Below are 13,367 nucleotides of genomic sequence, written 5' to 3'. Positions count from 1 at the left end.
GTGGCTAGTTCAGTCAAGCAATTGATGAAAAAACTGGGAATGTTTAAATGATCATTTTAAATTATCTATTCATCTTACCAAACATTAAAATTATATTGATACTTCTTTTAAATAGATAAATTAAAAATACATTTGTAAGGTACTCACTAGGAATTAGCTATTCATGAAAGCTTGTGAAGGAGATAAAAAAAGTACATACTTTCAGAGTATTTTTACATATTAAGAGGTAGGTTATAAACTTATGACCTTTGTTGTGGATTTAACTAAATGTTTCCCTTTTGTTATTCCTACTCCCCAAAACTAGCTCAAAGTAGTGCTTTTAAGTTTATTTTGAATTCCACAATAAAATTCCCTCTATTGTAAGATTTATCATGGACAAAATTTTACAGTAAAATAAATTAGACATCTGTATGTAAACTTGAATTGATAAAAAATGCACCCTATATATTTACAAATATCTTAGAAGCCGACAAGCATTTTTCTACTTAGAGACAATTACACAGAATTAACTTTTGCCATTGGGCCCTTTGAATGTGAGTATGTTGTGTGCCTAAAATGAACTTCATATTTTGTTATTTTAAATAAACGTTTTATTTTCACCTAAAGTGCCTGTTAAAGTAAGCATGGCAACTTATCAATATAATTATTGCTACTTTTATAGAGCTATATTTGCCCTTACAATGCAAGCCTACTAAACTTGAATTATCAAGACATATGAGACATGGAATTCATACATCAAATTACAAAGTAATTTATCCTAATTATGACAGAGGTTTTGTCTTTGGTAGATATGCACTGTAGAAAAAAAGAATAATGGCCTTCAAGTATTATATATCAATCCTTAACATTTTGGGTGTGAAACAAATAAAAATATATTTTAAAGTCTGAAGTCCACATTTGATCTTCTTGGAGGAAAAAAAAGGATCAATGTTAAAATGGCCACTGTGATAACATAATTGTTACTCCCAGTTCTACTAGTCTTTAAATTGTTTTTCCAGCAGAAATATGTAGAAAGCTACTATAAAATAAGGAAATAAAATTATGAATGGCAGTCATTAACAATATTCACCATAAATGTTAAATACCAGAACGCAAATCTTTATCACTAAAAATTTAAACTATTTCTTTAAATATCACTAATGACACACAAAGCAACAGCATGGAAATGAAAAAACTATTGGCAAAACTTTTCCATAATGCACCATAAATGCAAATAAAATTACACCTTTATTCCTATGTAAGTAAATAAGACGAACTAGATGAACAATAAGGAAACCATGTGCATCTCCATGTAGCAATGCAATGGTAATCAAGGAAGTAAATGTCTCAGGAAAGTAAATCTGTGTTTTTTGAGCTTTACTTCAAGTTAGTATTATTGATGCCAAAATTCAACAATGTCCATTTTAAAATTAGTGTGAAAACCACTTTTTCAACCTCTTGTTTCTGTACACTTTCAAAGACTAAGACATGGAATTAAAAACATGGTCTGTGAAATTCAAGTATTTTTAAAGATACAGTTATGTCGTCATAAGTTTGGAATTGAAAATACTTACAGTCTCTCCAGTTCTTTAAGATCCTGGAATGCTCCTCTTTCAATGGTGCTAATCTTATTCTCCATAAGCTGACTAAAATGCAAAGTATAACAGGAGTCTTAATGTTACCACTCACCATCTGAATAAGTTTCAATTTAGCAACTGAAAAGTTGTAACCTCTTTCCCTTTATAAAATTAAATATTGCTCTGGTTTGAGATTCAATATCAAATTTAATGATGGTATATATTTGAGAGAAGTCAGGGAGGGGAAATAGCAACCACGTCACAAAACTTTCATTAAAAATCCTAATGCAGTTTCTCATGAAATTTACTAGTCAAAACTTTGAACCTTCAACTATAATATATCCTGAAGAACAACGCATGGCAGTGCAGCTTTGATGGCTGTGTTTTGGTAAACTGATTTTCAGCAGAGTCCTTATCTAAGAGAATCAATATACAGTAATTCATCATATGCATACTTCAATTCACTTATGAGTATACATCAGAAATTGGAAGAATTCATAATGGTCAAAATGTGTTTTTTAAAAGATGAACACTGAACACACAATGATCAAAAGTATAATATATATGTTCATTGTGATGTAAATATTTACAAACCTGTGGATAAAAGCAATTTTACATTACACTGAATCTCAAATGATGGTTTACTGATAAGTAATTGAACCCACTATCTAAAGAAGAAATCATACTGCAACAATTTTATAAAAGTTACAAAGATATAAAATACAAGAAACAATTCAAAACATGACCAGTGTACTGTTGTAGAGAAACATTTCCCATCAAAAACTCTGTGAAATGCTGGATTGCTTGATTTTAATTTTGGAAATTATATGTAAGTTTTGTTTGCTAGAAAAGGCTGAACATTTCTGTTAGTAATAATAAAATGCAGAGCCACTTAAATTACTTCTAGTTAATCTCAAATCCTAAAAGTCTATCAAATGTCTCACATTACTTATTCATATTGTGAAAGCAATTATGCTACATTTTTATATGCATAAGGCACTTAGAGTATGGTCTAGCAAACATTTGAGACCATTTCTATAATATTGTTTCTATGGCCGCCATCCAACCTTAAAATAAAAGCCTACATTTTTATTAAAAGTTGTAGTACAGTGATAAACAAAAAGAGAAAGGAAACCAAGACCTTTTAAATTTTTATGTTTCTGTCATTGGGGCAGTTTTTGAAACTGAGACCAGCAATGATTCCAAATATGTAACCTTAAACAAAAGAGAAGTTTTCTAAACACATTAGAAGAACATACTTACAGAACTCTTAGGTGTCGAAGACCAGCAAAATCCGTTTTTGTAATCCGTGTGATGTTATTTCCATTCAAATCCCTAAGAGAGAAAACAAGTAAGAAAACGAAAGTTCCATTTTATTTCTATCAATATGTGGTTAAACAAAGAAAAATGCAAACTAAATAAAAACTATAAGATTAAAGATTAGTACCAATTACTAAAGTAGTTTACAAAGTAAAAAAGAGAGAAGGAAGTAACCTTTGAAAGGAATTTTAAAAAATGATTCTTAACAAGTTTACAGAGCCCATGCCTGCTGGCATGTGACAAGAAAATGAAGTAATTATGTTATCAGGGAAACTTCTCTTTTGTGTCTGGGAATTGCTTTCAACTTTTGTGGGGTTTTTTTAAGGATGTGTATATTAATTTAACAGGTATTCTGCTATGTACTATTATTGTTAGGCACATCCCCAAAAGTTCTTTTCAGGAAGTTTATGAACAATATTGTAATACTATCCAGGAAAAACTTTTTAAAAATTCAGGATCCTATCCTTAGGTGGCTAAACTTCCTATGGTAGAGAAAAAGGTTAGAGTGCTAGCAAAAAAACTGTACTTCAAAGACTTGCCTATATAGCCATTTACCTTCCAACAATTCTATGTTTGTATGAAAACTAAACTCTTCATTTGCAGCTCAGGGAACCCCGCTGTGGCTGTAAAGTGAAAACTACTAGCGGGGACAATAATGGAAATAGCGTTCAGGCCCTGACATTTTTGCTCCAATTTCAGCACCATGTTTCCTTCCAGAGTCCCAGTCCCTGTTCTGGCATCTTAGGTCAAGATCTAAACTTTCCCTGGCTCCAATCATTTCAAGTAGAACCAGGCTGTGCTATGGTTTGAATGTTCTCCTTCACCGGAACTACGTTCTCTCTTACCTTGACTTTAAAACATCATGTTTGAAAATCTGTATGTAATGTGTTTTAAATTGTGTCAATGACCGAATTTTTGTAAGCCAGCACTTAGGAAACTATTTTCTGAAAACTCTTTATAGATCCCGCATAGGAAATCTTTTCCAAAGAACTGAAACTCAGTGGCTATTTTGTCCCTTTTTGCTAGGTGAGGCATGTTAGTGCTTAAACTTTCAAGTGTTCTGAAGAGCATAAAATGACAAGTGCTAAACCACAATTCTGCACTGCTTTCTCCCCAACCCTCTTTCCAAGCTGAGCAAAGTACCAAGTTGCCCCTACAATTGTTGGGGGGTCTTTTACAGGGTATTTGACATGACATGAATCCCTGTCCCCCACCCCAGACAAACGTGGTGGATCGCATTTTGACAAGACCCCCTTGGTAGGGCCCCAACTCGCCCAGTGCAGCGGGCCTCGGAAGGAGTTTGGCTGGGGGTGGAGGAGCCATTTGCAAAGGAAGAAGAAAACTCATTTCTGGCCTTTAAACTGAGGGCGAGGGAAATGGGTTGGATAAGTACGACTGAGGCGCTACGTGCCGTGCGGGTGGAGATGTGAGGGTTGGAGAGGGTCCTCTCCCCGGCGCGCAACTGTCACACCCCGCGCCGTAGAGCCGGGGGAGCCGAGTCAGGAGCGCTCGCCCCCGCCGCGCCCACCGGACCTACCCGCATAGGCAGCGCCGAGCGGCGGCCTCGGCGATCACAAAGAGAACGGCCTCCATGCTCCACTTCCCTGAACTCGGGAAGTGCCCCACCAGGAGCGCATGGGCCGTCAACACCCGCTCTGCGATTACTTCTTCATTAGACACTCGCAGAGACAGGGAGGCGGGGAGGTCTGCGGTCAGCAGAGCGCGAAGAGGGGGAAGGAAGGACAGCTGCTGCCACGTGAAGGGGCGCAGAAATTGCCAGAAATGTGGACAGGAGCACCGGGGCTCCGCAGGAAGGGCCGGGGGTGGGGGGTGGCAACAGAGCGCCACTCTGCTGGGTGCGACTGGAGAGGCAGCCCTAACTTCGCCCAGACGATGGGACGTGGTCCTCCTCTGCAGTCCCCCGCTCGGACGGGTCCCTTGGGGCCCACCGCCTCCTCCTCCTCCTCCCCTGGGAAGTGGGGGTCAGGAAAAAGTCGCGAGGTGGGGCTGCGCGCGGCCACCGCGGAGCTGCCGCCGTTCTGGGCATCCTTCCCTCGGCGGCCCATCAGAATCACCCCCGGGGGGACCCAGGCGCCCCACGACTCCTTCTCCCTTGCCTCGGTCCCCAGGAGGACGACACAAAGCCGGGGAGCAGAGGTTTCTCGCTTTTGAGTAGCCCCATCAGCCCCCCGCGCCAACCCGCGGCGACAACAGTGGGGACTTGGCCCTGAAACTGACCCGCGAGTCTTGGCAACCGCAAGGTGACACCGTTTACAGAGTCTGGGGAACCAAGTCGCGTCTCCCTCGCCCCGGGCATCCGTGAGTACTTGTCCCCCATCTTCCCGCCTCCCCAGCCTGAGAGTCTCGATCGCACGGGGCTGCTGGTGGCAGGATGAGAGCGGGAGGAACCGACCAAGCGCAGCCGCCAGCGGGCCCGCCCCTCTTTGGGCAGTGGCCCCTCCTTGGGCAGCGTCCTCCGTCCTTCACCCTCCCAGGGACTTCAACCCCAAGATGCGCGTCCAGCAGAGCTAAGGAAGACTACCCCAGGCACAGGGACCTGTGCTGCCTCGTCCCTCTAGTCTCCACGCTGGGGGTGCGTGACCCCAATTGGGGGTTGGGGGAGAGCCCATACTCACAGTCTCTCGGTGTTGCGGGGGATATTCCTGGGCACGCTGCGCAGCGCCAGCCCATGACAGTCCACTGTGCTGCCGGAGCAGGAGCACTGCGCCGGGCACGCCTGCGGCGCCACCTCGTTCAGGAGTGCCAGCACGAACCCCAGAGAAAGGGGCAGCGTCTGCCAGCCCACGCCGCGCATCTTCCCCCGCCGCCCCCGCACTCGCCAGTGCCAGGGGGTTTCTTTTAGCTTGCTGCTCTGCGCGAACCGCGCTGTGTCTGAGGCCCAGTGTCTGGTGCAGGGCTAACAACCCAGCGTGTCTGGGTAAACGTGCATAAAATAATATGGAAGTCACAGTAATAATAGTCAACGTAGAAGAGTTGGCACAGGTTCACGACTCCCAACTCCCCGCCACCCTCCTCCAGCAGGGCACACGCTCCTTGGGCAACTTTAGGTCCTGAAGATCAATCGACCTGGCCAAAGCTACAAAGAGACCCCGGGGCAGCGGGAAGGAGATCACGCGTCGTCGCAAAGATCAACTTGGCGGTAAAAGAGCTGGGGTTCCCAACAGCCGCGAAGATGCAGGAGCCAGTTGCACCGGGAAGGGGACTGCTCGAATTCCACGGCTCCCCTCTGCAAATCCGATTCCAGCGGGGAGGGTACGAGGCAGAAGGGTGGAGGGACTCAATTGGAATGGCAGCCTTGATCAAAGTGGGCTAGAAGGTGCAGGAGCCCCGCGGGCCAGGAGCCGAGCGCGCCGGGCGACTGGGCATGGCGCGCGCGGGCGCACGGGGCGGGTGCGCAGCCCCGGGGGCGCGGGGAGGCGCTGCGCAGCGCCCAGTGCGGCTCACTCACGCGCCCTCCCTCCGGCCTGCGGCTCCTCCGCAGCCGGGACCGGTCCTCGCCGTCTCCCGACAGACGAGGGCGGTTTGCAAACACACATGCACTTCGCTGAAGGTTGTCTCCGCAATCCCGCCTCCCGCCCGGCGTCCTTGGCGACGCTCCGCACCCGGGCCTTCCCCGAGGTCACGCAGAAAAGACAAAAGGGCAATGGGCCGCCCCAGCCGGCAGGAATATCCACTAGTCACGACCCTGGCAGAGAAAATCCAAGAGCCAAGTTAAGCACGAGAGCTCCTGGGAGGACTGAGGTGGCTTGCAGGCAGGCTGGCCGGTCTGAAGGAGTGGAAAGGCCAAGGTGGAGGTGTCCGCCTTCTGGGTCCTGCCGGGATGTCCGGGGGGGGGGGGGAGTGGCGAGGCGGCACTTGGGCCGGTGGGATCTGTTACTCCGGGGGGAGCCAAGGAGGCAGCTGAATGGCAGTCCCGTGCGCGCGCGTGTGTCAGCCCCTCTCGTCTCCCGGAAACGGCGCAGCTCCGCAGCAGACACCTGATGGCAAAGGTGGAAGAAACAGGAGCGGGCTCCCGGGCGGGCGCAGCCCCGCGGCCGCCCCTCGACAGCGGCCCACGGCGGGGCCTCCCTCTCAAAGTGCAGGAACTTTTCCCAGGCTTTGAATCCCGGCCGCCACGGCCACGGTGGGGGTCCTTCCGCCGACGCAGCGACGCCGCCCGGCTCCCGGCGCTGCACCTGACTCGGCGGCCGAAGTCGCGAGCAGCCGGTCTCCTTCCAGCCCCTTCCCCTCTCCCGGCTGCTGTCCGCTACTCCTGCTCCCGGGAGGGAAGTGGGGGGGAGAGGGCAGGCGGCGAAGGGGAGCGAGGACTCGGTGGCTCCGCAGGCTCCCGAGCTCCCGGCAAGTGTCTGAACAATAGGACGGGCGCAGCAGCCCCGGTCGGCTCGGCTGCGGGAAGGTGGGCTGTTGCTGGTGACTGGAGTTGTTCACTTGGGCTGCCCGGCGCTGAGCGCGGCCGAACAAAAACCCGACCCGCGCCTGCGGAGCCGGCTGCGGGCCCCCGGACGCTGCCCTTTCTCCTCAGCACTCCCGCCGTGCCCGGAAAGCTCGGCGGCTCCCGCCCGCGCCCGAGAGCCACGGCGCTCCCATCGCTCGCCGCCGCCGCCGCCGCCTCTTTTTTAACCACTGTCTGCGGCAGCCACCGCCGCCACCTCCGCCGCCTCCTCCACCAGCCTCCGCCGGCCGCACGCTCCTCAGATAAATAACCCCAAGTCAGAAGTTAAGCCGGCGCCGGCTTTATATACTCAGCGGAACCCCCACCCCTCAGGCCCCGCCCCGCGCCGCCTGGCGCCGCCCCCTGGCTGCGCGCTGGGAGCCCGCACCTCGCGGGGGGGAGAGAGGTGAGGCCCGGGCTCCCCGCGCCAGGCGGAGGCGGCCGCGGGCGGCGCGCTCCCCCGCGCCCCGGGCCCCCGCCCTCGCTCCCACGCCCCTCAAAGTTTGCAGGCGGAAGGTGGCTCCCGGGCGCCTGCCCCCAGCTCCAGGGCCCCAGAGGTGACCCGGGCTCGGAGACCGCGGTTCGCAGAGAGGGAATCGGGAGAGGGCGACTTTGAATGCGGCTCGTAAATATCGCTGCCAGTGCCTCTGGAGCAGCTTTTGCCACGCGATCCTAAGGGGGCTGCTCAGGGTTTGCAGCGCAGCAAGAGAGATTATGATTTAGAATTAAAAAAAAAATTCCTACCGAAATAGATCTGCCTGCGCTCACAGACACGCGTGTATTTTGGGGAGCTTTAAAGTTCAGAGTTTTTGCAAGTTGGAAAACGGTGTTTTTGAACCTTCTAGCCAGCCTTTCCCATCTCCGAGCCACCCCCTTCCGTTTAACCCTTTGCTTATAGTCACACACTTGGCGACACCATGCTCAGTTGATGTTTTGGATATACAATACGCTCACAAAACTAAGGGCTTGAACGTATGTGTGTGTGGTTTTACTCACTTAGAAGGGAAAGGAGGGAAGAAATAAATCCCTAGCAACGCACACTGTACCAGAAGGTTTCCTTTATTTCAGGGAAGTTATGGATATTTTTCCCCACTATATTTTGGAAGAGAATTCCCCTGTTTCTTTTTGTCTCTTGAGTGTGATGTGTGTCTGGCAACTGCTACCACGCTCCCGCCCGCACCCACCCCCCAAAAACAAAACCAAAGTCACTATTGGTTGGAAATGACATCTAAATCAGTCAATAACTTCCCACGAATTTAAATGCCTCACCTTGTCCTTCCTCCTCTCGTTCCACCTCACAGGGCTTCCACCAGAATGTGTGAAAGCCCCTAGCCTAACACCAATCTCACAGTGTGATAATCATTTGTACAATTAACTGGCACCCACTTGAAAGCAAGAGAGTTTGTCCAATTCCTTGTTTTATTTAGCATCTGAATATGACTGACACATAGTAGGTGCTCTGACATTGGCCGATATCTGTAACACAAGGATATACTCAATCTGAAATTTCTATGGTATCCCCATTAACATTTTTTCTACTTAAGTTTTGGGTGTTTTCTTTTTGGTTTTGGTTTTTTGGTGTTTGTTTTTTCCCATAACAGTTACCTCTACCTAGGTCATTTTGCCTGCCCTGGAAAACTTAAAGCCATTTGGAAAACATTTCCAAAGACGGCACCCATTAGATACTGAATTAGAACCGTTAGGATTGCCCATTTTAGTGACATAGATTTATTGGGTTGTCGGAAAAGTCATGACATATTTTTTCTACGTTTTTCGTTGCAAAAATGCGTCATAAGTTTTCCGACAACCCAGTATATTTCTCTATTCTTTTAAAGACTTCAGAACATTTAACATTTAGTAATTCATTTGTCCTTCTAGATTTTAGTTTAAATCTCTGTTATGTAACTTCCTGAGAAGGAGAAAGTGGAAGCCTTACATTTCTTGTAAGGAAAATGAGATAAAGAAGAAGTCCCTGTCATTGATGAAGGGTTCTTCCATCCCTCTCCACACCCCTCCATCTCCAGTGAATTTTCTTGAGTCTGTAAATTATGTGGGTGAAATATGTTTACTACCACTCTAATTCATTAATTTTCACAAATTCGATACCGTGTCAGCAACAAGATGTAAACATGTATGTTCAACTTTATATACCACACAGAATCAATGCTCTGCATTTTAATTACAAAACCATATCCTGCCTTCCAATATTCATGAAGAATGCCATTTGCATCATTGCCCAAGGCAAGTCATAGACATGAGTTCCAGTTCAGCTCTTTCTCTGATTCACCTTGCATTCTGTATAAAACTGAGAAAAGAGCTGAAAATAACATTCATAACAACAGGCCTATAGAAACATTTTTTTTAAGATTTTTATTGGGGAATTGGGGGACAGGAACAGCACTGGGGAATCAGGGAAGGGGAACAGACAAGTTGCTGTCGTTTTGTTCTTCAGTCTAGTTGTGGAGGACGTTGCTTCACTGGCCCAAGTTGGCTCCATCATTGCGCTCTTCCGGGGTGAGGCAGATCAGTCACCGGCCTCTGGATGGCCGTTCACGGCGGCTGCTGGCCGCTCACGCTGGCTGCTGGCTACACACGGTAGCCCATGGCAACCCACTGCCACAGGGGCTGCAGCCTCCACCGTCGCTGGTGACTCACGGCTGCCCAGCTCCAGGTTGAGCTGTTGTTCAGCATCTTAGCTGTAGAGGGCAGTGTCACTGGCCCTCATATGTGGGATCCGAACTGGGGCTCTCTGGCGTCCCAAGCCAGTTCTTAACCATCAAGCCATTCGGCCGGCCCTAGAAACATATTTTTTTAATTTGATGAAAATTTAAATACGAAGATATGTCCAATGGGTTTCATTGAGGAAAAAAAAAAGGAAGACTGCAACTAATTCCTGAGAGACATGGCACATTAATTTCTTCCTGTCATCAACTTTTCAGTTAATAAAGGGAAATTTATACATGAGTGACCAATTTTCTCATTTAAAAATATTTTTATATTATTTCTTTAGTATTATTGCAGCATGTTTTCTGGAAGTCTCACAAGTTTCAGTACCATGAACTTCCAGGTCTTAATTCTTTCTGGATTATGTCACTCCCACATGAATTCTGAGTTCCTCTCTGACTGTTACATCCATCCTGAAGAAAGCTTCTGTGGTGCCTCTTGTTACCACATGAGGTCTCCATAAATCCTGACCTGGATGAAACAGAAGTGGAATCCACTAGAGTCAATGTTCATGTCTCCTATTATAATGAGGGGGAAAAAAAATCTAGTTATTGAAATAATTTAGAAAACATCTTAGACACTTAAAAACTCAAACAGTTTAAAAAAAAGAAAAAGTAAGCATTCTCTCAATTTGCATTTTCCTTGGAGGGAAAAAAAAGTTTGTGAAATTGGGATATATGAGGGGAAAAGATAATTGGTGGAAAAGAGGTAAATAGTAAAAACAAAGGTAAATAACAGTAATAGCATCAATTAAATTCATGAAATAATTTGTGGATTTAACTGCTTTCATGCTATAAATTTCCATTGTTGCAAAAGATGTTCATGTTAATTATAATTTTTTCTCACAATAACTCTCTATTGGTAAAACAAATATGGAAGCCTAACATCATTGGGGATTAAGATTTAACTAAAATATGTTTCATGCCTCCTAAATGCCAAGCTGTTTAAAAGAGATAAAACCACAGTGAAATTCTAGATGGTGGCTATTTCATTTGTGTTCAGGTGAGGATCTGATGTTCAGTCAGGTCTGACTAAATGGTAAAGCTGAGACCAGAACCTGAGTTCTCTGATCTCCAACCTCAACTGGTTCTCCTACAACTCAACCCTATCTCTAGAGCTTCTGGAACCCCCAGGGACCAAGGAATGTATAGTTCATCAGGAACGGTCACCCTTGTACAGGAGATGATCACATGTCTCTGCAGCCACTGTTTGTGGTCATCTAAAAGGGGCAGGGGCGTATGAGGGTCCATAGCACCAGCACCCCAAGGATACTGAAACCCAAGCAGCTTCTGGAGCTGGCTTCAACTCTGAGATGGTTCTCTAGGGCAGTGGTTTTCAGAGTGTGGTCCCTGGACCAGGAGCCTCAGAAACACCAGGGGTTGGAGTTAGAAATGCGAAATTTCAGGCCCCACCTCAGACCTACATCATCAGAAACTTGGGGGCTGGTGACCAGAAGTCTGGGCTCCAACAAGCCCTTCAAGTGTTTTTCATGTTCACTGAGGTCTGAAAGTCACTACTCTCTAGAACTTCTCTGTGGCTGTATCTGAGCCACCAGGAAAATATGGAGAATCAAGACCTCAGTGAAGGACAGACAGCGACTGCTGAACTGACTTCAGCTAGCTTCTCAGCATCCCCAGGCATAGCGTTTGACAGTGACGCACCCCTGATAACCTCTAGGGGGCACCAAAATATTTTCATGTACAGCCCCACAGAGGCAACAAGACCTTAATCAGGCTCATGTTCTAAAGCCATGGCCTTGAGAAGTGGAGTGAACTGCCACCTCAGCAAGCTGCTCTGATTATCATGTCTGAGTCAGTTAACACTTTTCTATATATTTTTTCCACTTTCATATTACCTATTCATGATTATTGTAAAGATTAAGATGTTATCTCTCAAACACCACAGTTTCTGGCATAGAGCTAGGTGCTCATTAAATAAAGGGCAATATTATTCTTTTTATCATTACTACTACTATGAATACATGAACGTTTCTAAAATATTTATTTGTGAGTCTAGTATGTCCATAAACAATTACTATGTCAAGAAGCTATTTGTACTGAGCCTTGGGAGACCCTAGGAAGGGCGGGGCTGGGGCTATAGTTGAGAGTAGAAAAAAGATCAAGTTATACAGTGTTCCATGAATAAATGAGGAGATGGATACAATCAGTTTCATGATAATTATGCCCCACAATACTCTTTTGAAGAGGTGACTTTGGTTTTCCACTGTCATAATAAAACAGCTTCTTGGAGGATTAGTGAAATTAAAATGAAAAATTTGAAACCTGGATGGTGCTGCTAAGTGGGAATTCTTGGGAAGCTTTGAAGATATATCACTTAGATTTTCTGGCCTTTGCTTTTCTCATTTATATAATGTTGGGATGAGAGCAGTTGAACCATAAATTCTTCTCAGTTCTCAGTAATAATATTACTATATTTATTAAGTAATGCCTGTGTTCCAAACCCTGGATGATCACCTTGTAAATCTTAGCTCTTTTAATTCTCACAACAATCCTCTGAGTTAGAGATTATTTTTATCCCTCACTTGTAGTTAAAAAAACGGGCTGACAGAAATTCATTCAGTTGGTCATGTTCATACAGCTAGGAATCAGTATTCTGGTCTGACACCAAATCCTATTTTATAAACATCCCTATTTTATAAACACACTGTTTCTCAAATTCTATGATTTGAGTGCACTGGGCAATAATTTGTTCTATATCTAATTAAAAGTGTATCAGGGCACGTCAAGGTAAAGTGACATTTGAAAGTTAAATATGTAAGAAACTTGGGCAAGAGCCAAAAAAAAAAAAGGTAAAAGAAATAGTTAATACTCAATGATGCAGGTTAAAAAACTCATTAACATTTAAAAGCCCAAGGGAAAATACACGGTGAAAATGTTAATAGTTTTATTAGGTTGAAATAAATTTGCAATAATTTAACCGTGGAGGAAAAGGAAATGCAGTTATAAATAGTTTTAAATTGCCTAATCTTTTGACTAAGTCTAAAAAATGTGCCTTCTGACTTTTCACCGAAGGGAAGAAAATTTGTCTGTGTTACTTGGGAAGGAAGGGGATAGGAACCCCTCACACCGTCTGCAGGCTTTCTGCTAATTTCAAAAAGGTTGACCTTTCTGCTCCAGGGTCATAATATCATGCTAAAATTACAAAGAAATGTGCTGTCATCTAACACAAACTCAAAATAAATATCTGCAAACCCAAAAGCTAAATATTACATATATTTAGATAAAAATCAAATCTGCTTAATAGAGTCAGTTCATAACCACTACTGGAAAAATCTAGTTCAAAGTCAATGCCTG

At 45.3% G+C, this 13,367-nt stretch overlaps 1 protein-coding gene across 14 annotated transcripts in view; it reads right to left on the bottom strand.

The window, feature by feature from the left end:
* SLIT2 (slit guidance ligand 2) overlaps positions 1-7,608 on the bottom strand; it is a 345,645-nt gene extending 338,037 nt beyond the window's left edge. For 3 of the 14 annotated variants that reach the window (XM_019654250.1, XM_019654249.1, XM_019654251.1), the window contains exons 1-3: positions 5,513-7,608; positions 2,820-2,891; positions 1,554-1,625 (exon numbers count right to left, since the gene is read on the bottom strand). In XM_019654250.1, coding sequence (XP_019509795.1) covers positions 1,554-1,625; positions 2,820-2,891; positions 5,513-5,691 — 323 coding nt within the window. In that variant the 5' untranslated portion in view covers positions 5,692-7,608. The remainder of the gene's footprint in view (positions 1-1,553; positions 1,626-2,819; positions 2,892-5,512) is intronic. The other 11 variants (XM_019654237.1, XM_019654242.1, XM_019654238.1 and 8 more) reach the window with 6 other exon arrangements.
* Between the last annotated feature and the right edge of the window lie 5,759 nt (positions 7,609-13,367).

The sequence above is a fragment of the Hipposideros armiger genome, unplaced genomic scaffold (assembly GCF_001890085.2).
Source record: "Hipposideros armiger isolate ML-2016 unplaced genomic scaffold, ASM189008v1 scaffold_217, whole genome shotgun sequence".
Lineage (NCBI taxonomy): Eukaryota > Metazoa > Chordata > Mammalia > Chiroptera > Hipposideridae > Hipposideros > Hipposideros armiger.
This window is presented reverse-complemented; position numbering and strand designations above follow the sequence as displayed.